Source organism: Eriocheir sinensis, chromosome 54 (assembly GCF_024679095.1).
Source record: "Eriocheir sinensis breed Jianghai 21 chromosome 54, ASM2467909v1, whole genome shotgun sequence".
NCBI classification, from domain to species: domain Eukaryota; kingdom Metazoa; phylum Arthropoda; class Malacostraca; order Decapoda; family Varunidae; genus Eriocheir; species Eriocheir sinensis.
Window position 1 is genome coordinate 4,888,960 of NC_066562.1, and position 25,280 is coordinate 4,914,239.

Here is a 25,280-nt window from a genome sequence, read left to right on the forward strand (position 1 = left end):
GGTGCGCCATATGGGATTCGAACCTCGGTCCCTGGGCTCACCACGCCCGCACGCTGACCACGCGGCCGCCGCCTCCCCTTTTGATTGGGCAAGGATGGGGCTGAGGGGCGTTTTTTTTAATTTTTTTTTTAGGACAAGAGCCCCGCCAAACCACCTCGGGGTCGCCACTGGAGGGCTGACAGGTGCATGGGTGAGTGAAGTCAGTAGAGCAGTCGTGTCACTGTACAAGGTCTGCGTGTGACAGACAGCTGTCACACTGGCAGGAAATGTCGCTCGCACAGTTTTCATATCTTTTATTTATTTCATGGTGGTGAAAATGAAAGCCATTGTTCATAGAGAAAGGTCATCCAGTTAAGAAATCCAGGCAAGTAAAGCAACATACAAAAATAACAGAATGAGGCTGTCTTGTGGGTAACCGGGAAATGCCAGCTGTTTGCCTTCTTTAACCAAGACTTACAACGGTGAATAACAATAAAATACAAGAGATCTTCGCCACAACAAATAATTTCCTCCTGAGATAAGGATTGATGATTGATTGATAGTTTATTGTTGCAAGTAAAACAACAAAGGAGAAGGGAGGAGCATATGCCATCCCAACCCCCAGGCAGGACAGAGTGTGATTATACAACTAAGGATACATGTGTAAGTAGCACCAGGAAACTAAAAAGATACAAGGTAGTTGAGGTAGGTAAGTGCGGTGCCGTTGGCGTGGCGGCGGGCGGGAGTGTTTACAGTGAGGGAGGGAGGCAGCGGCGGCGGGGCGGCGGTCATGGGACACGGCCACTCTCCGCCTCACCCCGCACACCCAGCACGCACACCGCCGCCGAGGCACCTCGACCACCTTCCTTGGACAACGCCGCGACCTTAGGCGTGGCCGCGAAGGGAGGAGGGCAAGGATTAACCCGCTGCGTGGCCTGACGGGAAGCACGTGCCATTGGACACAGGTAGGAGGGCATACGTGTTTACCTTCACCCTCACCCCCAGCCCACCCCAGCGGGCCGCGGCGCCCCCCGTGAGGCGCGCCTGCCCGCCCAGCACCCGCGGGTCGTGACGGGTACGGTACGTGTCGCGGGTGGTGGCGTAGAAAGTGTGGGGTCAGGATGCCAGATGGCCCTCGGAGTGGTGGTCACGGGCGGGCAGACCTGACCCGGCCTGGACTCGGGGCTGTGAGGGAAGCACTGGTGTTGTGTCTGCGTCAGTGTGTTGCTTTGTGTTGGCCGATTTTCCAGGTGGGGGCACAAGGCTTACTGGTGAATAATTTGTGGACACTCAGTGCCACGGAGCTGAACTGTTAGGGAAGCCTTGGTGATGTGTTGGCAGCAGTCTGTCACTTCTTATCAGCCGACTTTCTGTCTGGAGGATCAACACTGTAGGACCCATAACTGGGGAATATTTAATGGACACTCATCACCATTCAGCTGAGCCTTGCCCGACTCATAACTGGGGGATATTTAATGGACACTCGTCACCATTCAGCTGAGCCTTGGCACTGTGTCACCTGGCCCACAGTATTATGGTGATGGGTTGTAGTCGCCCAGATTTATTATTGCCACAGTGTGTCTATAACGCAGAAGTATCATATTTGTGTAACATACTAGTGCATTTACGTTTTTCATAATGTGGTGCAATCCTGTTGTCATTTTCCTCTTTTACTTCCTATTGATACTTCCTTGAAGCTTTTTATGTTTTTTGTGAGACTCTGGACACACTCATGGGTAGGGTTTAGGCTCAATCTGATATATATATATATATATATATATATATATATATATATATATATATATATATATATATATATATATATATATATATATATATATATATATATATATATATATATATATATATATATATATATATATATATATATATATATATATATATATATATATATATATATATATATATATATATATATATATATATATATATATATATATATATATATATATATATATATATATATATATATATATATATATATATATATAGTCCAAAGGCGTGAGAGAATTTGGCGGTCAGTTCTCCGCCTGTGAGAGACTTTCCCGAACTTGAGGGAAAGATTTAAGCCGCTTTTAGCCCCATATTTGATCAAAATTATGCCATATGGCAGACAGAGTATGGAAGATGGCAGACACACACTAAAATATGGCAGAAATGCCATAATTATGGCAGGCAATGCAACTGTGGTGTGTTGGGTTGGGACCCTGACCTGAGCTGACAATGCTGCAGAGGCAACGGTGCCAAGTGTTGTACAAATTTTTGTATTCACTCACAAATAGAGAATCATTCATAAAAAAAAACATATCTTTTTGGTATGAGAGAGAGAACGAGAGAGTGAGGGAAGGGTGTGAGGGGTGCGGTTTGGGAGCTGAGTTAGAGACATGACACCAATGTATGGGGAGGTACCTACGTCAGAGGCGCCACTTTAAATGTGCCCAACTATAAAGGAGGAACTTTAGCATTATTGCTGACGTTCTCTTTCAAAAAGTAAATTTTCGCAGCAAAACATTCTGCTTGAGCTATTTTGATCCAGTATTCATTGGTTTTCCCTTTAGAATCATAACCCTTTAATTACCTTAGGAACTTAATGACAGGCCTATGAGAAATCCAAACATATTTTTCATAATTAGAAGGTTTTACTTTGATTTCTTCTATTATTCCATCCTCTAACTGTTTATCAAACTCCTCTTGGTATTTATTGATAAGCCCTTTTCTTTTTAGGTGATCCTCGGTCCGGTTTAATACCTTCAGAACAACAAATTGATTTGAAGGGACTGAATTTATTTTATAAGGATACCAAGGCAGTTCTACATTATAGTATCAATCTTTGAAAATTATACCTTCTTTAAATTTATCAATTTGGTCTTTATCAAAGGACACCAATTCTCGGTTGTCCTTCTTTATGCCCATGGATTCTAAACTAAAGAGATGTTCTAGTCCATTATCAACTTCAATATCCTTCAAAATATGCTCTAACAGGTTAAAGTATGATTTGAGAGGATCCGTTACTAGGTTGATCATTGTCTTAGTTTGAGGGCTTAGTATCTCTTGATTGGTCTTTTTCAAGGACTTTATCAAAGATTTACTCTGGTTGTTATTCAAAAAGTTAAATACTGGTCTCATAGGGGCAGCATTGTTATGTAAGACTAGACAGGAACCACCTAGTACTTCCTTCCAGGTTACTGATGACATGTACTGGAAAATATAAATTCCCAGCAGCATATCCACTGATATTGTTTCGTGGTTTTTATCGGCGTCACAGACGCTGATCAACAGATTGTCCATCTTCATGTTGTTCTCTTCAAGTTGTTTTCTGGCTTACCCATGCATTGTAGACATGACATTGTATAATAACATTTGTTAACTCTGATAAACCCTACAACATGGAATTATAAACAAAGTAATTTTTTATTTTTTATTTTTTTTTTATGTCTTGGCCTGTGGGGCCGGTAGGCCTTCATAGTAGGGCCTGATGGTCGGCCCCAGCCCATTGTGGCACAGGCAAGTGTTTATGGTGGCGCCATCTTTACTTTTCAGCATTTTCCATTTTAGACCCCTAGCTGCATAATATAAATTGTTGGGGGTGTGTTGGAGGGTCATATGACGCCGATCTGGCACAGTTTTTGTGCTATTAACATTTGTTCATAGAAAGTCTCATCTAAAATGCCAATGTTGTTAAGTTTGAAATTATTAACGACTTCATTCATTCCTGGGACTTCAAAGGTTATATTCAAAGTTCTATCTACTAACAAAGGGACAAAAACTAATCTTTTATCTAGCTTTATCCCTATGGACATTTGCTTGAATTCTTTTGTCTCGTGGCCTTAGTAATTGCCTACTTCGCGTGTAATTTATCGACATCCTGGCATAAATCTTTAGCAGCTGTTTCAGAAATGTAAGACTTTTGGCTACCTGTGTCTTTTAACCCCTTAATGACGATGATGCCGCTGGCATCATATAATTCTTTCAGACGTGGGCAACGAGCATGACGCCAGTGCTGGAGAGTGAGAAGCTATCTGGAATTTGAAGGGCATGCATAGCTATGTCTCTGTCGATGCTGACTGACTAACTGGCACCTCTTTTGTCCCTTACCACGATTATACCACAACTCCGTGCTAAAAATAGCCTACAGTTCCTGCTTACGCATCGTGGCGTCTGCAGAGTGATTATGTTCCCTCAGCCGATCTGTTTCAGCGGTCTTCCTTTAGTTTCTGCTCATTGTGTGCGTACTGAGCATAGTCTTGACACCTCCACTTATATACCGTTACATGATGTTCTAGATGAACCAATATCTTGTTCACAGGAGTGTTCAGAGGAATGGGAAGTGGAAATTGGATTTTTGTAGGAATCATGGAACTCCAGCCAAACAGTCTGTCCAAATAATAATCTGATTTCACAGTTTAGTTATACGGATGATTTTCTACAACTTTTATTCTGTGAGATTCATTCCAGAATGAAAAAACTTCAAAAATTTGCAAAAATTATTTTTTGAGTTTCACTACAACTTTGGCTCTCTGTAGGCAGTAAATTTCTGGGTCAAAGATTATAAACTATATTTTCCAGACTCCACCGTGTTTAAATGAGCAACTTTTCTTCAATAAATTTTACTGTACGTTGCACCAATAAAAAGTTGGAATTTTTTGGGAATCATGGAATTCCAGCCAAACAGTCAGTCCAAATCATAATCTGATTTCACAGTTGAGTTATACGGATGATTTTCTACAACTTTTATTCTGTGAGATTCATTCCAGAATGAAAATAATACAAAAATTTACCAAAATTAATTTTTGAGTTTCACCACAACTTTGGCTCTCTCTAGGCAGTAAATTTCTGGGTCAAAGATTATAAACTATATTTTTCAGACTCCATTGTGATAAAATGAGCAACTTTTCTTCAATAAATTTTCCTGTATGTCGCACCAGTAAAAAGTTGGAATTTTGGGGAATCTTGGAATTCCAGCCAAATACAACAGCCTAGAATGAAACGGATTTCACAGCAGGGTGTGCCAGAAAATTTTCTATAAAACACCTTTTATGACCTTTTCTCAGTTTCAAAGTGTATTTTCCACTGACTTTTGCGTTATGGGGGATCTCCTGAGAAAAACTTTTGCGGTTTAATGGGGTGAAACATCTTACTTTCCTACATTTCTTTCCATTTTTTAAATTCAGTGTCATAGTAAGAAGCAATTTAGATGAATCAAGGCTCCTGAACAAGACACAAACTTATACTGGTCTTTGGTTTGGGGTCTGAATTATTTAGCGAAGGACACAAACTTCAACTTATTTTGTTTGGTGTAACATTCAGATTCATTATGTCCTGAACCAGCACACCTTATACATAAGGACAAGTCTCTGAGTCTTTCTACTTTATCTTCATAGCTGTTGAACTTAGAGCATTTACCCAGAGAATGCCCTGTTGTATCACACAACTTGCAAGTTGATATTTTAGCCTTATTAAATGATTTAAAATTTTGCATTGTGCTCTTACTTTCTGTATCATCTTTGTTTTTACTAGATGAACTTACTGATGATGTGTATTTATTTGAAGGTTTATTGAAGGTTTCGTCAAAGGTCTTTTTCTTAACCGGTGCAGTATAGATTAAGGTCTTTATTGCTTCATTTTAGTTAGCAAAGATGTCAGTTATGGTTGGATAATTATCAGACAACCTATGTACTAACTCTCTTTTTAAAGCCACTGGTAGCTTGTTAAAAACTACGTGACTGATTAAGGAATGTCCAGCTGTTCCTTCTGCTAGAAGGTCAACATCATGAGCATTTAACTCAATGTAGGTAAGACTTCATTTCATTCAGATATTCTTTAACTGATGTATAATCGGAGTCAAATTCCCCAGTAGGTGCCACCTTTGAAATGTTTTTGTAGGTTTCATCTATGATGTACTTCACATCCAGAAACTCTTGCTTAAGCATATGGACGGCCAATGGTAGTTGGCATCAGATAGTCAAGTGTTTGACTACTGAAAGAGCATAATCCCTGAAATACCCATACAGGTAGGATTGTTTAGCAGAGTCCGTTAATTTTTTTCTGGAACCAATAACATTATTAAAGTGGATTAGAAAAGTATTAAAAGCAAACTTATCCTTTTCTTTTCCTGAAAATGTTCCACACTGAAGAGGGGGAGATTTTCCTTCACTTGAGTTCAAGTTTGTCATTACATCCAGGAATTTATCAGCTGAAGTATTACTGACAAGGTCTCTTTGTGCATTCACATAATACTGATCCAAGTCCGTGCTCATTTGCACAGAATATTCTACTTGGGAATCTAGTTCATTATTAAAGTACTCCTCATCATGAATACTCAAATCATATTGTTCCATTAGGTTATTAATTTCTTCATCATAATTCTTGGGCTATTTCAGCTTCAATTTCCTTTAATCGGTTTCTACAGAAAGGTGTCAACTGAATAGCTTCATTCAATTCATTTAACTTGTTGATGTTAATTTTGACCCTGCATTTATGAACACCCCTTTTTCTGCGTAATAAACTGATCAACTTTTTGGGGTCAACCTCCTCATTCAGTTCTTCCTTATCAGATCCAGACATGATTAAAGATTTATTAAAATGTGTTTACCAATAAATTTTAACTTTAAATTCACCAACTAAAATTCCTCAAGTTATTAACTGCAGGGAAGCTATAATTATATAAAACCCAGTTGTGTTCAGGGGAATATAACAATGCACGCTCCCAGCTAGAGCAGTCCTTAGGATTCAATGCAACAACCCCGGCACATTCAACTGAATGAGACCAAAGTCGTTGCACCGAATCCGAATTACTTGCGGTGGCTGAGAGTGTACTTTATTCCTCCCATGATTGCCATTCGATATCTTAGTAGGCCTTCCCTCTTTAGATGGACTCTGTCCTCAAATTATTTGGGGTGATTCAAGTAGTTGGCCGCCCCCAGCAGTATTATATTGTCTATGAGTTTATGCTTTTTCAAGGTTTTATTCAGATAATTATTCAACACCTGCCTGCACTGGTTAAACTCAACAGATTCTGGTGTCCTGAACCTATTGCCAGCAGAAGAGAACCTTGGTTCTATTTGAACTGCTAGTTTCAGGCAGTTTGGGCCAACTACTTGATTCAACCTTGTGTAGAAGGCACTAGCTCTGCTGTTTATTTCACTGTTTGTCACCGAATTGACAATTGAATTTACCCCCAGAATGGTAACTACCACTTCAGGATTGAAATTTCCTATTGCATCAGTTTCCCCCGGGTTGTCCAGGAAATAAAGGTAATCCTTTCCAGGCTGGGACCTGAACTCAAATTCGAGCTCTACTTGTTCCCCATTGTCCAAGGTCACTGCTCCTTGCCACCCGGGTAGCCGCTCCAGATATTTCACATATGAGTGGCCAACTAATACCACCCGCATATCTAGTTTTGCACAGCAGACCCTTTTGAATTACTTTAAAAACAAGGAGGCAGTGAGAAATGGCTAGATAGAGGGAGGCTGCCTCTTTGAAGAGGAGTCAGGCTGTTACACACGGCAACGCGGCTGTTACCAGGCCGGTTATTTACCGATTGTTGTCTCTATTCTGAAATTATGTTGCAAATTTATTGTTTGCGACACACACTATTAAGGCCAGAATCACACACCCCGACTCACCTGTGATGTAACCAAATCCTTCCTCCCGAAATGTACCCCAAAAACCCCTTCCCAATGGGCAGAGATACTGGTAATACTTATGGTTGGAGGGTTTTCAGAATAGGTTGATCTGAAGTGTGTTGGTGCGGTGTGCTGACCTGTAGTAGTAGTAGTAGTAGTAGTAGTAGTAGTGTATTGTAGAGCAGCTGGCCACGTAGCTCGCATGCTTGTACTGCAGCAGACTGTTCAAGCACTGAGGTCGTGCCACGTTGGCGTCTAACAGCTGACTGACCGCGTGGGACAAAAATGAGTGCCTTTGTGAGCTGGACGCCGGTAATTTCACTTGGCATTCCAGAATATTCTTTTACATGGTTCGAAGTGAATTCGAATAGCAACTGCTAATTTCATTAAGTTATTTTACCTACTGGCGTTTATTAATCTCGCTTTATTTAGCAGTTAAGCTTTTATGGTAATGGGCAGTGCAGTATTGCCTTTATTGTGGAACAACTCAACCACCCAGTTACCCACGGTTGCTCAGCTTCACTCCTGGATTACCTTCACCTCCTGGACAACCCTTAATTCCTAACATTGAAAACAGTCGTTGTAGGAGGTAAAAGTGTCTGAGAATTCACCCCTCAGTCCCCTCATGGTATGTGTTACCCCCAGGCCGGATCATCATGTTCCTGGTGGTGGAGTTCTGTAGCTCCGGGGACATGGTGGTCATTCCAGACTCGTGGACCAGCGACCAGCGACGAAACGCCTGGTGGCCACCCTACCAGTCCGCCGCACGGCTCAGCAATGCTGTGCGCTCCAGAGAAGTGCCGGGCCAGGACTGGGGTAGCGGTCCCATCAGGACCATCCATGAAGCAGGTGTGTGCTGGGGGTAATGTACTGTTTTTATTGGTACAGGAAGGTCCATTTACAGGTAACTACTAAAGTCCAAGTCCAAGTACCTGGATATTTTTCAAGTGCAAGTACAAGTACAGTCACTGCTATGTACTTAAGTCCAAGCCAAGTACATGCCATTGTAGTTAAGTACAAGTACTTTATGTAATAAAAAGTTCCTGTCACAGGTTCGTAAAGCAAGAGTTAGTAGTTTTCGTATATACACATTAATGAGACATAATAATATTACACTACAATATCGTAACACTCAGTGTATGTATTTACCCAATAGTATCATCACAAAGTTCACTAAAATCTATATACAGTATATAACTATTGATTAAATACAATGTACTTGCTTGTACTTGAATGTACTTGGTATTTTTCAAGTATTTTTGGTCTAAGTATAAGTACAATTGAATTATTAAACTCCAAGTACAAGTACATGAAAATCTGTACTTAAGTACAAGTACAAGTACAAGTACATGTACTACTTGGACCCATACATGATAAGGACACCAAGTTACTTCTTCTCCATTCAGAAATAAGGCCAAAGTTCAGTAATTTTTCTTGATGGACTTGGCAAAACTTTCCCTCTGCTCAATGTTCAGTTATAGTTTCTCACCTCACCAGTTTTTAAAGGAATGGTGCATGATAAAACAAAGTACGGTACTTTACTGCCAGTTTAACTTTTTTCGACTAATGAATGTGAGAAAGTGAAGAAAAGAACAACAGGTAATTTTTCACTAAAAACAAACGAAACTAAAGAGATGTGTCTGTTTATTCATTGTATTTTGAGTTGTTGATTCCTCCCCAGACTCCTACAATAAGGCCAGACGGAAGCTGACTCAGGTGGAGCAGCAGCCACCGGAGGCCCAGCCCAGCGACGCCATGACACTGCGCCGCTCAAAGAGGAGAAAAAGGTGAGTGGTGACGAGGGTTGCAAAGGGTGGGAAAGTTTCCGGAGAAATAGAAACTTTCCAAGGAAAGTGTCTGGGAATTTTCAGGGCCCAGGAATTTTGGGAATTTTTGGAAATTTTCAAATTTGCCATGTTTGTTTTAATAAAGAAACCAATTTTGATTAATATAACTATTAACCCTCTCGTGCACAGTAAGTTTCCAGTAAGTTTCTCTCCTACTCACCATGCATCTCTCAGGCCCGACCAGCCTTTTTTTGCCGCCGCGAAACTATATTCCAGTACGTATTTTACCATCACAGATATATCGTACTCCAATAAATTTGGTATCAATGGCTTCATAAAGACATACTAGAACATGCACAAATAGAAATAGAGAAAAAAATATATATAAACAATAGAAACTTGTTTCAAGTCTCTGTATAGAGTATTGTAGACAATAAATCCTAAGTACCAACTCTTCCCCACTTGCTATCTCAAAATTTTGTAGGCCAACTTTTTTAGCCGAATATATGTTTCAAAGTGGAATTTAGTGAGAATTCTTATGGTATTCTCAAAATCTTCATACGCCTATTAGTTCCTGAGTTACACCAAGAAAACTGTATTTTTTCCTCTCCCGTCAGAGTAGGCTAACAACTAAAAATCACTCCACGCTCCTCATTTACACTCCTTAGAAAGGTTGCCATATGTTACCATTAAGAAACTTATCCCAACAAATGACACTCCAAATTTGACGCACTTCCACCGAAAACTTAATTTTTAATCAATTTTTTTACTTTTATGACACGTTTCGCGTCATCATGTGCCAGGACCTTTTATCTTTGATGACGCGAAATGCGTCATCATGTGTGAGAGGGTCAATTAAAAAGTTTTAAACAACAAAAAATTTATTTCAAATAGGTTAGTTTAAGTGTAAGGAACTTCTTCAAACGCATGATATCCAGACACCTAGCGCACAAATTAACAAAGCAAGCCTTCACTGTTTTATATAGTAAGTTTCATTTAATAAGGAAGATTTTTCTGAGTCAAGACATATGCTAGCCTTTTGTGGTTTTGTTAGGTTAGATAAGGTTTAGGGCATCTTCAAACACATAATAGGTGACAGCTTATGGCACAAAATAACAAAGACCTCACTCGGTCAGTAAGGAATCATATATGATTTTTCTGAGTTAAGAGGTACGGTAACTTTTGTGATTTTGTTAGGTTAGGTTAAGTTTGGGTTATCTTCAAACATGTGACAGCCAGCAGCTTATGGTATAAATCAACAAAGAATAACCTCACTTTGTTGTTTAGAAAGTCTCATCAGTAAGGAAGTATAGCTATATGAATTTTCTGAGTCACGACCTATAGTGGTAACTGTTTGGGGTTTTGTTAGGTTAGGTTAGATTTAGTGTATCTCCAAACATATGATAGCCAGCACCTTATGGTATAAATCAACAAAGAAGGACCTCACTTTTTTGTATAGAGTCTTATTAAATAAGTAAGGCAACTTATAGACCTATAGTGACTATTTGGGGTTTTGTTAGGTTAGGTTAGGCTAACTGGAGGGTGGCATGAGCCTCAATAGGCATCACTTAAACAATCCTGCCTGCACCACCACCGGGCTCAGGGACATTCAGTAACAGCCCTCTAAAACTGAAGTCTAAAGAGGCAATAATAACTTCAGCCTAAAAAAGAAAGCCCAAAGGCACCATAGGCAAACTTGTACATTTTTTGTCACTTCTCAAAGTTCCTGAAGATTCCCAAAATTTCCATGGAAAGTTTTCCAGTTCAAAATACCTGGGAATTTTACGACCCTACTAGTCTGTACCATTCAAAAATAGCACAAAACAAGGCACTGACACAGACATCTTTATTGCCTTTCTTATTTGGGTCACCTGTACCTGTTTTTTGTTGCCCTTGAGCTGCTTCCATTCTTTTACTCATTGTCTTATTTGTCCTTATTGTCTCTTATTCTCTATTGCTTTTGTCTAGTTTCTTTAATTTGTTTTGGCCTTGGCTCACACCTCCAAGAACAAACCCGCACCACAAGGCCGTAACACAGACCTCTTTGCCGCCTCCCTTGCAGAGCCCCGAGCCGTTACACCGACACAGAGGCGCTGAAGAGGGACGAGCCACCACAGACCAAGAGGAGAAGAAAATCCCTCGCCCGGTCCACCAGCGACAACAGTGAGGCGACGTCAGCCAGGAAGCCGCCCCCTGCACGCCCTCCACCACCCCCACTGCCTGCCAGGAGGTCACGCCGGGCCCCCCCTCCACCGCCCCCGCCCCCTCCAGCACTGCCGTCACCTCCGGACACCCAACACTCAGGTCCAGCGCGTAGGATGCTTAGTAGTGGTGAGGATGACCTAGAATTCAGTCTTCAGGGGGTCATGCCAAACATATTAACTGTCAGTGCTCTAGTCACTGTGTTCTTGTTTGTCACTCAGATATCTCCTCCACTCCAGAGAACCTCAACTCCTGGCAGTATAACAGTCAAATCATGCATCATTTTTTTGGTTTTAAATCTCCTTTGTTTCTCCATTTCTTCTTGGCCATTCTGACTCTTTCAGTACTAGAAATGCCTTGTGATCCCCTACTAACCTGCCCCCCTATCATGCAAATAGACCAATTGATTCAGAAAGATGTTCATGCTGCATTCCTTCCCAGTCACCGTGAGATTACTGCCTTCAAGAACTGGGCTCCTGAGATCGCTCTGTTGCTCTTTCCCTCTCCATGTCCTCCCACAATTTTTGCTTTTGACTGTCTCCAGTTTAGTTTCCTCTTAATTCAAAGGTAAAGTCTTAAAACACTGCAGGTGTGTCAGACATCATTTATTTAAGACGCTGTACAATACATCATTGTACACCACACACACACACAGTGGTGCTGCTAGTGGCTGTCTGTGGTGTGTGGTGCAGTGGGCCCCAGTGACATGCTCACGCTGTCCCAGCCATGGTGGCCGTAATGACTGTCCTCACCCTTGCAGCCCGTGGATCGCGCATCCTGACCATCCTGAAGGAGATCCTGGCGGAGCAGCGGTCCATCCGGCGGATGATTGAGTTCATCATGATGCATGAGGGGATGGTGTACGAGGAGGAGACGGTCCTGCCCAGGGAGGAGTAGAGGGAGTCACTGTGAGTGCTGTGAGTATACTTGTCATGCTGTCTTTGAGGGGGAGAGGAAAGTGTTGCAGTGAAACCAGATTGGCGAGATCATTTTTGCATTGGCTCCCACAGGTCCTCTCCTCCCCACCGCTCTGCCACACACTACCAACACCTGTTTGTTCCTCTCATGTGTTACCTGTAGCTGACACACGAGAGGAAGAGACAGGTATTGGGGCTGTGTGGCAGAGTGGCGGGCTGGAGAGGACCCGTGGGAGCAAATGCAAAACGATTGCCAATCTGGGTTCACTCTAATGGGCAGGTCTGGGGCTGAACACGCAGGCAGTGCTTTACACAAATTATAGACTGTTACCTAATGTATGGCTTGCATAATTCTGATATAGTGTTTTCTTACAAGGAATCCTGATAACAGGTGCAGTTGTTTCTTGAGTACTTTGTCAAAACACATGACAACCAAGAATTAAAAGAAATACATTTTACAAGATAATCTTAAAGAAAGAAGCCTTAGTGCATTGCTTAATTTTGTTATCATTTTATCACATTTAGGATTTTCAGTTTTTCAGTGTATTGAAATGTTGTGCTCTTAACCTTTTCCTTGCGCGCGGTGCGGACGCGACTATCCCCTCAGGCGCAGTCGGGCAGCCCAATGGGGGGTCTCTTTTAACCTCTGTATCTCAAAAACTATTCATCACAGCTAAAAACCAAAAACACAATTGGAAAGAGGAGGTCCAGATCTATAGGAGTCTGTTACGTATGCCTCTCTTGTGAACGTACATGCACGTTCAGGGAGTGTTGAATGTTAACACTTATGTCGGTGCGTGCGTGATGATCAGCCATATTGAGGGAACTGCAGACATCTGTCCTTCAGATTCTGGCAAGGGAGTATTGCCAACTGCAATATTTACAACTATTTGATCAAAGAATCAGTCAGGTGATAAGTGAAGCTATGCAAAAATGCCGCTATATTGGGCAAGAACATCCACCAGTTACTTGTCTGTAGATTTGCCGCGCTGGGCTGATATGATTTTCCACCAAATTTATTGAAGAACCCACTCAATTGGTAATCCTGTGTTGTGAGAATTAGTGTTGGAACACACTCATACGTGGGAGATTTGAGTGTGGGTGGAGCTCGCAGCAAGCGTTTAGCACCACCAGCAAATATGCCTAACGCTCGCTGGGAGCGTTTAGCAATGAAAGGGTTAAATGATATTAGCAAACTACCAGATAACATATAGGAAAACTAAGTCTACCATCGTGTCCAGGATACATTTCTGCTTATCATGAGCCTAAATCAGTTGCAGTAAGACTGCACTTATAATGGAAAAAAATAAAACCGTGAGTAAACGTCACTTCTTTTGCTTCAACTTCAGTGTTTTGCTTGCATTGAATTCAAAATCGGCACACCTTTGTGATTCTTTTGGTGTGTAACGCGTACTGATAAGGGAAAAGTAGCTGGTCAAAATTGCCAAGAAAGCAAAACTGCAAATTGGCAGTGTGATGGGTGAGCATCACTCCCGACAGGAGAGACGAGGCCTCGTCTCTTGCTAAATCCTAATCCTTGGAGATGCCCATGGCTACCCTCTTAGGACAAGCACCATTGCTCATGCCCGACCAGTAGTAGGTGTACCCCTCACTACTGGTCTCACCACTACCAGGCCTCCTAGTCCCAGAGTCCCACTATGTCCACCCTCAGTCTTCCGAGCTCATCAGAGAGGTATGGCAGTCGGTTGGTCATTGGGGAGGGACACAGGACCCCTGGGAGGATAAGTCCCCTGACTACCCAAAGTAAAAAGTATTAACAGGAAGGAGTGAAAAGGGAGAAAAACAGCTCAGGGAGGTTGAGGATGCTGCACTCCAAATCTTGATGGACCATCAATAAGATATCGGGTAATCTGTCCAAGATCCTAATTCTTGCGTTGTTTTTTCAGGTGCGGGAGATGAGTGGTGACAAGGACTGACCCAGGCAGCCAAAAAGACAAGTCTCTCCTCCTTCCCCGGGCTGAAGGTGTCCAGGGTGTCCACCAATCCATGTGCACCATTCCAAGCAGTGTTCATACTGGGGGAAAATATTCAAAGTTAACCTGAGGGACTGAAATGAAGTACAGTTGGCCTCCACACCGGTGGGGGTCAGGGGTTCGGAACCCCCCCCCCCCCCCTGGTGAAAAATTGAATATGTTTTGTCCCCCAAACCCTGAAACTCTTTACAGCACTTTACTTCAAGAAATTAGTGCATAGTACTTTAACACACACACACAAGCAATGATAGCACTCTGAATAGTTAGTAATAGCTTCATCCCATTGTTTTTAATTTTTCTCCAAAATCTGTGAACAATCAAATTCACAAAAGTAAAATCTGTGAGTGTTAAGGCCGACTCTATGTCATAAAGATTAATATTTTTTAACATTGAATTTTATAGCACAGATCAAGTATTCCATTGTTTATTTCCTGCCTTGAACACCGACTGGAATGGTGTGCATGTAATGGCCACCCTGCCTGCCTGCCATCTATGTTAGCTCCTCTGTAAAGAAATGGCTGCCACTAATCTGTCTGCCAAGCCGTCACTGCCCAGCCACCAAGAATGAACAAGAGGCGTCCAAGAGGAAGTTGGGCTTGAGCTCCACTGCTGGGAAGGTGGCCGTCACCACCCTGTCTGAGGCGTCGCTGCCCACCCACTTGAATGACGAGGTGCAAGCTTCTCTTCAGGTCTGGCTGGTGTTCAGGGTTGTTCATCGGCACCAACACCAAGGGGCCGGGCTTCAGTTTAAGGTTCTGTGATACAAGTGGCATGGACATGAGGGCAGCTGAGGTAGCTGATAGGTTTGAAAGTGTCTGATTTTCTCCACATGATCCAGGATTTGGACCCAGTACAGGCTTCCTGCTATTCAGGAGTGAGATTTGTTGCTAAAAATGTTAGCAAGTAGAAAAGTTGGGTGTCATTTTCCCTTGTGCTGCCGTTATGCTCAGCTAGACACGTTCTTGGGAACAACACTCACGCCGAGGGGCCGAGCAGCCACCAGAGTATACGAGGCTTGGGAGGCGCTAGGGGATGGCTGTGGTGGAGGCTGGTGTGGGAATATTTATACTCACAGAACCATATTCTTCAAATTAAACACTATTGCAATTCTATTATGAAGTATTTTGACATATATCACTGTATTACATCCCATAATCTGACTCAATCATGTTTATTTCTTAATATTTTTCATTTTATGAAGTTTTAACACAAGTTTCATTTGTAACTGTCAAGGTAAAGGATCAAATTATTGCTAAGTTAAAGAATTCCTGCCAAGCATCACTAAATAGCGGGACGCCTGTGCCTGAGAGTTGTGAGTGGAGCGTTCTGGCAGCTGTGCCGAGTCGCCAGGAACGCTGCGTAAAGATAGCAAAGAAAACATTAGAGGTACATTCTGTTTTATGTGTATTATCTTATCAGTGGTCATTTTTAGGGTCACTCGCTGAAAGGAACCTTGTGTAAAAGTGGAACAAGTTGGTGGTAACACATTCTTGCTGGAGCTTGTAACTTTAATGACCATACGTATTGACCAAGGTGTCTGGTGCTGGTGTTTGGCCCTTTGCCAGGTCACCGGCACCAGTAATAAGGTGTGTGTGTGTTAACTTCATCTTAGGTAATCAGCATTAATCACTTCCCACCTGCTGAGAAACCATAGCAGTCACAAGTCATTACATTATGTTCATTCCATGCTAATGAAACCTCATCCTCTGTACCAGCACTGCTCACACTGAGGGACTCGAGCCAAAAGTACAATAGTTTGTTTCTTCAGCATATTCATGATTGACGTGCCACTTTCTGCTCTTGCAGTGTGATGCTTTGTGACTTTCGGGGTGCGAGTGTTTATCATTGGTGGCTATTTTTCACAGAGGCAGAGTGGGAACAAAGCTGTGTACTATATCAATGAGTGCTGTGGGCCAAAAGTAGGTGTTGTCCCCAGTGGTTCCTCTCCCAGCGTGGACTGGAACTCGGGGACACACACTCCAGAGCAGGCGTCCCCAAACTCACCATCCCATTGACCCCTTCACAAAGTTTCAGATTCCTCAGCCTCCAAGCATTTATCACACAAAAATTATTAAGTGAACACATCTGACTTATTGTACTGTGACTGACGATAACACACGAGGGTATAGTTATATCAGGACCAGTGAGGCGGGGTACAGGCACACAGAAAGGCATCCCTCGCTACACTATTGGGTCGCATCTGTTGAAAATTAATCATATCAGTAACATTACGACATGCCTAATGGGAACACATTCTAGACACTCCAAAATAATGAAGAATTGATCATTAAAAAAAGTCCCAAATATGGTACAAATTAGTGATGGAGGACTCTCAAAACTTGTAACTGCAAAAGTCCCAAACATTGTGCTGCTGTGTTGCTCACTCCTCTATCCTCACCGTGGTGCTTAGACTGTCAAGCTTCACTGCCAACACTAGGCTCTCCTTGGCACTGATAGACTCATTCCCACCACGCTTAGATGCCATCGTTACTGCAACCGTAACAAGACACAGGTTGAACACAGGCACTTTGTGTCACGTGAAACGGGAAAGATGTGTCCATACGTTCGACTGCAAACAGAGACTTGGCATAGCATGGGCAAGGAACATATTCCCCTGTGCAGCATAACAATCGTATGATCACACTGTGCACCATACTGATTACCTGATCACCACCACTGTGTGCCCCAATAGCCACGACCAACAGACAAGACTGTGTAACCACTTGCGGGAATTGTATATTGGAAGGGAAGTTCAAGATCATACATGCAATGGTGATGGTTGCTTGTATACAAACATCATGTGGCACTAGTGTAAATTATCACATGATATTGCATAGTATTTAATTTCTTAAACACATTTCAGCTTTTGACTCAAAAGATTGACCTCTCACCAATTACTACAGCTTGGGCGGATGATTTCTGCGCCAGAGTACGCGCATCGAGAGTTGCCACAACTTCATTTTTGCCTCCCGTACAATCATTAAAACACAAGAGGCATTAATCGTGTGTTTGGCAGTGACTTGCAGCTATTTCTCCACTCACTGGTGTGAGGGAAGTAGGGTCTCTGTCACTCCCCTCCCTCCGATGTGGGTTGACAGTTTGTATAGCTTTGAACAATTTAGCCTGAAATTTCACCTACATCCTTGTATTTCCACCCATTTTTGCTGGATTACATATTGGATGGAAAACAAACAGTAGGTAAAACAATACCAGCAATCTCTGATCTTTACATTGCTGGGCAAAATGAAGCCTCCTCTTCCTTTGGAGGTCATTTATCAGTGGCTTCTTTCGTGCGCAATAACACCTGCAGCCAAAGTCACGTTGCAAAATTTCTTACACTGTACACAGCGACACATCACCAAGAAGAGTGTGGGTTTATTCTTTCAATTTCCTGGTTTTAAGGCGAGGAGTGACATCAAGCTATCGTCTAAACGTGTTCCTGCTTCTATAAAAAAAATATTATGGTTTCCCTGGTTGTTTCTTAAGGAGCATGACCATTCCCTCTCTGCCAGCCTTAAATCAGTTGATCAAGTTTCACACTGTTCTAAGCTTGTCTTTTAAGCTTGCAAATTTCCCTATTTCTGTTCCCAGCAATGTGTTATGCACGGGAATTTTCCAATCACTCACTCATCTCTCAGCCAGAGCCCAGCAGTAAGAGGCTGGTGCCAGTGACACTCACACGTAGTTGCTCTCTCGTTCTGCTGCTTGTACATATCGTTGCTGTTGTGCTTTCAAGAAATATAGTTTGGCCAAGAGCACAAACTTTTCATAACCATAGAACCATGGTGTTAATGTAAAGATCAGAGATTCCTGGCATTGTTTTGCCACTTGCATGTTTTCCATCCATTATGTAATCCAGCAAAAATAGGCAGAAACACAAGGATGTGGGGGAAATATCAGGCTGAATTGTTCAAGGTCATACAAACTGTCAACCCCCACAGGAGTGAGGGGGACCCTCCCCTTCCCTCACACCAGTGAGTGGAGAAAAAGATGTACGTCACTGCCAGACATGAGATTGATACCTCTTGCGTTTTAATGATGGTATGGGAGGCATATATGAAATTGTGCGGCACATCTCAATACGCGGACTCTGGCGCAGAAATAATCCACGCAAGCTGTATTGACCCCTTTTGACTCCCTGCCAATTATTGACCCTTTGGGTGGTGCCATCCTCCCCTGGGGGTCTGTTTTGACCACTTAGGGGACTCCTGCTCTGGAGCCTCAACTGTGCTGGATGAAAAGTTTAATTGTGAATAAAAGAGTTCAGTACGTTTGTGTTTCATGCATCTTTGGTTTGTAGTAAGGTCATGTCCAGTGGTTGTTGTGCTGGAATAACAGCAACAGTTCTGCATGGCCCTGCAGCGCATGTCTTTGTTGTTCCTGGCCAGCCTCCACCACCTTGGCAAGTTGTGCCAAGGTGGTGGTGTTTGCCAAACTGTTTGGTGAACAATATCCAAGGAAATGTGCCTGCAGTGAAGTGGCCAGCCATGACAAATCTGCTGCCAGGAACCTCCCAGGTAAGGTAAGGTTGGGGGAATATTCTATGGCTGTGTGTGGCCTCGGTGCTCTTCACTGTCACATTGACCCTTGAGCCTATAGGGGGGCAGGAACCCATCACCCTGGAACACAGGGCCAGTGTAACATCTGGGTTACCACAGTTTACCTTCCACAGGTTTCCGCAGGTACCCATTTGTTGACGAGCCCGAAAGGAAGGATAAACAGCTGGGTGGGGTGCACACTAACTGCCCGGGACCATTTTAATGTTTGTTACATTTCCCCGATTTTCATATTTCATGATGAGTCACAATTGGAATGTTGTGCAGAAATTGGCAAGTATACCCAAAGGTGCCAAGACTGCACTTGCAGAGGTCTATAAAGCCTCTTTTTTTGGCATTACTGCCATCCCAATTCTTCGGACTGCATCTGCTGAAGGACAGCAGGCCAGGGAAGGCTTCCTGGGGCCTTGAACTGATTGGGGTGAAGTTGTTTGGTTGTCTTGGGGCATTAGGGAAGCTCCATCATGGCCCTTCTCGTAAGCCATGGATGGACTCATGGCTGAGGGTACAGTTTGTGAGTGCACGTTCATGTTTGTCCATCAGTGCACCACCTTGGCCCTGCCCTCCTGCACCAGGCTCTGGCACAGGTCCTCTTCTCCCATCTGGCTCAGCCCTGCCATTGAAAACTCCTGCTGCCATCCAGAGCCTGCCCCTGGCTCAGTGAATCTCCCCATGCCACCTGTGGTGTGTATGGTGGTCTTTAAGGCAGACCACACAATGGCAGTGGTGGCAGATGTTGTAGGGCTTGATGCCCCTGAATAATGCCTCCTGTGGCTGAAGTGCAGTGCTGACTCCTCCTTTGTCACTGTGTTTCATTGCTTCTCTTGCTGTGGGCAGGCCCTGAAGCAGGTCTTGTTGTGCCTCTCACTATGAGGCGGTACAAGGCCTCGGCCCTCACTCACAGTGCGTCCCAGCTGGGTGACACTTTAGGGACAAATCTTGATTGTCTTGCTTGTCTTTTGCACAGAAATGGGAGGAACACAAGCACAAAATGAAGATAATTTCCCCTCACTTGAGAAAAAATGAAGTTGGGTCTAGGAATCTATGAAAAATGTCTTTATAGTCTACCATGTTATAAACTGCAGACAAAGGGACCCCGGCCTTACCCTGCAGAGGGCAAGGCTGGGCTGGGCTGCCCTCACCCACCTGCCTGGACGTGGCCCAGAATATTAGCCAAAAAGGCTCTTGTGTTTTTTTCTTGTGCCTCCCACGCTGCCTCTGTGGAAAAACTGGGTGACCACTTATAGTTATTTATGAAACTTGAGACTAGGAGTCATTGTGACCCCTGTCTTGGCTACAAGGACTGGGGAAATTGATGATGCTGATGATGTCATATTACTCAAGAATGAAATATAATAAACTTTTATACTCATGGACACTACCTTTGACTTGCCCTTGGTGTTCCTTGGGGCCTCTTGATGGTGTTGATGCCTGGCCCTCCAGTGCCCCTCCTGCAGGAGTGTGTGGCAGGCTGAGGGAGGCTGGCTCCTGCTGGGTCTGGGCCCACTGGCTCACCAGCAGAACACCACTGCCAATGTATACACACACAGCCACTATAAAGATTTTCCAACCTACTGATGACCACTACTATTACTCCTAATGCTGCTACTACAACTACTACTACTACTACTACCATTGCTGCTGCTGCTACTACTACTACTACTACTACTACTGTTGCTGTTTCTACTATTACTACTATAACTACCACTGATGTCACCAATAGATGCTCTGCAATGACTTTGATCAACAACTTGGCCTAAAATGCTTCTACTACTACTACTACTATTACTACTACTACTTCAAGTGCTAAGTAATGGAGCAAGGACACACCCCTGCCTCACTACTGAATTAACAGAGAAGTGAGAAATGCCTCCCCCACACCTCACAGCACTCTCAGTCCCAGGGTAAAGGCCACACACAGGTCATCATCAACACACACACACACACACACGGGTGATCATTACACAGGTGGTGCAGGTAAAGACTGAAGGAAGACTCCAATCACACTTTAATGAGAATATTACATCAAGCTTCTGACACTCACTGTAATGCACATTCTGCCAGGAGTGTTTGGGCGTTGGCAGCAATGAGTCTGAAAACTGAACAAACTTCCTTCATGAATATAAAAAGATCTCGCTGCTGGGCATTACCATACAAAAATAGTACACATCTTACATGTTAGCTAAGCATGCACTGATGCTCCCTGCGGCTGAACCGTCACAGGCAACACACCAACCCTTGAATGTGATGACCTGTTTATACCACTTTGTTATGGGAATGATGACGTAAGAGAAAGTACACCAAGCTTGGGATTCTGAACGTTATGCCAAGAATCAGTGCTGGTGAGGACATCAAGGAGTACAGTCCAACAAGGCATGACACTGGCAATGGTAAGGAATGCTGACGCTCTCATCTGGCCACTTAGCAGAGGTGAGGGAGGATGGACATTTTGGTTCAGCCGCAGGGAAAGTCACTAACAGGAAGTCTGGGCCAACACCACAATCCAACACAGCGGGTTCATAAGCTAACAAACCGAATACCAGCGACCGCATTTCTAGTATAGTGTTTGGTGTTCATGGAGAAGCTAAGAACTTTGAGGAAACTATACAGGAAGTCTCGTTTAGTATTGGATGCTTGAGAGGAATTCCTGACCGTTGTGGAGGCTATAGGATTGTATTGCTTGGTTTACTGGCTTACAATGACTGTGGGCCGCTTTCACAGTCATTCTGTTTGTTTTGATCGTTACCAATGGCGACGATCGACGCTATAGTATTTCCACATAAAACTGGCCGATGGGGTAGTGGCGGCTGTGGGGTTAGCCTAGCATTGCACCTTACCACACACTCTCAACACCTCTTGCTTCCTCTGCAGCTCCCACTACCCCATAGGCCAGTTTCACGTGGAAAACTATAGCGTCAAAACAAGCAAAGTGACTGTGAGAGCGGCCCTATGTTTGGACCATGGTGCTGACCCTTACTTGCTAGTCTACGCTGAATCTGAATGCGGTGAGTCAACAAATCCCTACACACCATTCTGAGTAACGTTCATACCAGGAAGAAACACGACTTCGGAAATTTGAACCAAGGCATAAAAATGAACAATTGTCTTAAAAATGCTTATATACCAATTGTTATTTTGAATGAAGTTCATTTCCATACCTCAGCTTCATCTTGCAGGGTAGTTTTCCTTCCTGATATGATTACTAAAAACAGTGTATATACATGAGGCATCCGTGGAAGAAGGGGCGTAAGGGACAAAGCCATTTTTTCTAGCTTACACTGGGAAAGGAAGAAGAAAATCATAATAACCATCAGTGAAAAGTACAACACATATCCCAGACAGCGAGAAGAACATATCAGGGAGTGCCATTACAAAGGCTATACTCCCGACCTACAACTGAACTGAACTGAACTAGGCAGACGACACATTACAGGAAGAACAAAAAACAAGTTGCCGGGGAAGAGCGATGTTGCATTTGGTGTACCGAGTATCGCTTTCCCTGGCAACTTATACATTGTTCTTCCTAATATGTGTAGAATAGAACAAAACGGCCTTGTCCCTTACGCCCCTTCTCCAGGCACCTCAAATTTCCAGACATCCCTTACAGCCAAAATACTCCCACAACAGTTACAGAATATAATGGTACACCACCTCTCCACTCCACTCATAATGGCTCTGATGGAGTATTTCTACTACTGCACACGAGAAACTGATCTATTTGGGAGTAAATGTTTCTCCCAACGGCAGTGATTCGAACCTGGGCCCCTGAGATGCAAGGTGAACACTCTAGCATCGAGCCAAAGGGTGCCTCACAGCTTAAGGCCTTGCAAGTCTTACACTAGATTTTTTTAAACATCATGTCGTATTAGTATTATTAACAGTTATGTGGCTAGTTTGGCTTTTTGATGACATTTCTGGAGTGGAGTTAGCTAGAAGTGTTGAGTTTTCACTGTTAGGTCAACACATTGAAATCTCAGTCATAAAAAGTGATGTAACAAAAGCAACAAAGCCAACTACCAACATATTCCAAACTCCGTCGTAACAAATGGTATAAAAAAATCAATAAAACCAACTACCAAAATATTCCAAACTCAGCCGTAACAAATGGTACAACAAAATCAATAAAACCAACTACCGAAATATTCCAAACTTAGCCATAACAAATGGTACAACAAAATCAACTACCCACGCCTTGAAAAACGGGTTATAAAGACAAAGCAGCCACAGCATTGTTTATGAATTCTAATGCGACATCTCAAAAATCAGGCGTTTGTCCACATCTCAGACCATTACATCTCTAGATACAAGAGTTGCCTTTAAACACGGTACATGCAGCAATACAATGATTACGTGGCACCAATGAAACCCGACGTACACTAAAATACAGTGATCTCATGGAACCTGTGAAATTTGAGACATCCAGAGACGAGAGAGCCAAAGGGACAGAGACGTTTTTTTTTGGTCAGCGCTGGGAAAGAACAAGAAACAAGGTATACAAGGGAATAGTGACCTTGTACTTGGTGTATCGATAGTCACTTTTCCCTTGCAATTTATACCTTGTTCTTCCTGGGGTGTTCTTCCTCTCTTCTCCATTCTTTTGTTTTCATTTCCTTCCCTTATTCTTCTTCATATACCTTCCTCCCCTTCCCTTTTCCCCTTTCCTCCCTCCCCCTTCCCCCATCTGTGACTACAAAAAATAGGTCTGTCCCTTCCGCCTCCTCTTCGGATGCCTCACTTAAGTACACTACAAGTTTCCCCATACGTGAGTTAGTATACAATATAGATGTTCCGTAAGACAAAATATGTATACGTGTTTGAAATTGTTAATACGTACAGCCTGGAGCTTATGTGGAGGGAATATGGTTGATGATGAGGAGGAAGAGGAGGAGGACAACATACGATCAGTGGAGGGGTGATAATGAACTTCGAACATAACTTTCTGGACATTAAAAATAAATAAATATATAAATAAATTAACCGTCAACCGAGAAATCCGAACATGACTTTCTGGACATAAAAAAAAAAATAAATAAATAAATAAATAAATAAAATAAATAAATAAATAAAGTGTACAAATTCAAGAAGGTTGGTTAGTAATGTCCTACTTTCTTCTCTCAGTAACTTTATATTTTTTGCACTTTTAGGTAAGCTCGTTGTTCTAGCTAGCCTGTTTGTTACTCTCCTCCTGTTGTTCTAGCTAGCCTGTTTGTTACTCTCCTCCTGTTGTTCTAGCTAGCCTGTTAGTTACTCTCCTCCTGTTGTTCTAGCTAGCCTGTTTGTTACTCTCCTCCTGTTGTTCTAGCTAGCCTGTTAGTTACTCTCCTCCTACTTCCTTTTTCTTAGTGTATTTGTAACGCCCTGAACTTCACATCGCTAGAACTCCCACATGACCAACGCGCGTAACGAAACACACGAGAAATCAATCCAGACAAGGAAAGGTTTTGCCAGCGCCGGGGATCGAAGCCGTGACCAGCGAGACGGGAAAGCCACTCCTTAACCAGTCAGCCAAAGAGGTGCCCATCAGGCTTGTCTCGGCACCACACACTTGTTATCAATTCTCAGTGCCAATATGATTACTGTTCAACATGTAAGCAGAAACATTAGTATAGAATCTTGTGCTTCATCTCTCGCCAATATTAACTGCCAATATGATTACTGTTCAAAATGTAAGTAGAAACATTAGTATAGAATCTTGTGCTTCATCTCTCACCAATATTAAATGCCAATATGATTACTGTTTAGGAAGTAGAAAGGTTAGTATGGAATCTTATGCTTCATGTCTCACCAATATTAACTGCCAATATGATTACTGTTTAGGAAGTAGTAAGGTTAGAATACAATCTTATGCTCTAAAAATCTATATCTTATTAATCCTTAAAGCTAATAAGTTTACTGTTTAGGAAGTATGGAAAGGTTAGTGTGCAATCTATGCTTTAATATATCTCTCACCAACCCTAAGAGCCAATATAATTACTGTTTAGGAAGTAGAGAGGTTAGTAAACAATCTATGCTTTAATATATCTCACCAACCCTAAGAGCCAATATAATTACTGTTTTGGAAGTATAAAGGTTAGTAAACAATCTATGCTTTAATATCTTTCTCACTAACCCTGAGCCAATATAATTACTGTTTTGGATGTATAGAGGTTAGTAAACAATCTATGCTTTAATATATCTCACCAACCCTGAGCCAATATAA

General features: G+C 42.6%; 1 protein-coding gene across 3 annotated transcripts; it reads left to right on the forward strand.

Annotated features, from left to right (window-relative positions):
* Positions 1-720: 720 nt before the first annotated feature.
* Positions 721-24,111, forward strand: LOC126983588 (serine/arginine repetitive matrix protein 1-like). 3 transcript variants are annotated; one of them, XM_050836395.1, is made up of 7 exons: positions 721-944; positions 5,695-5,792; positions 8,271-8,474; positions 9,307-9,412; positions 11,475-11,743; positions 12,375-12,531; positions 14,439-24,111. In XM_050836395.1, exons 3-6 carry the CDS (start codon positions 8,282-8,284, stop codon positions 12,509-12,511), a joined length of 705 nt encoding a protein of 234 aa, XP_050692352.1. In that variant the 5' UTR covers positions 721-944; positions 5,695-5,792; positions 8,271-8,281; the 3' UTR covers positions 12,512-12,531; positions 14,439-24,111. The 3 variants fall into 3 exon arrangements, with proteins under 3 accessions (XP_050692352.1, XP_050692351.1, XP_050692353.1); XM_050836394.1 differs by lacking the exon at positions 5,695-5,792; XM_050836396.1 differs by lacking the exon at positions 5,695-5,792 and having other exon boundaries at positions 11,475-11,716.
* The last annotated feature ends 1,169 nt before the right edge of the window (positions 24,112-25,280 follow it).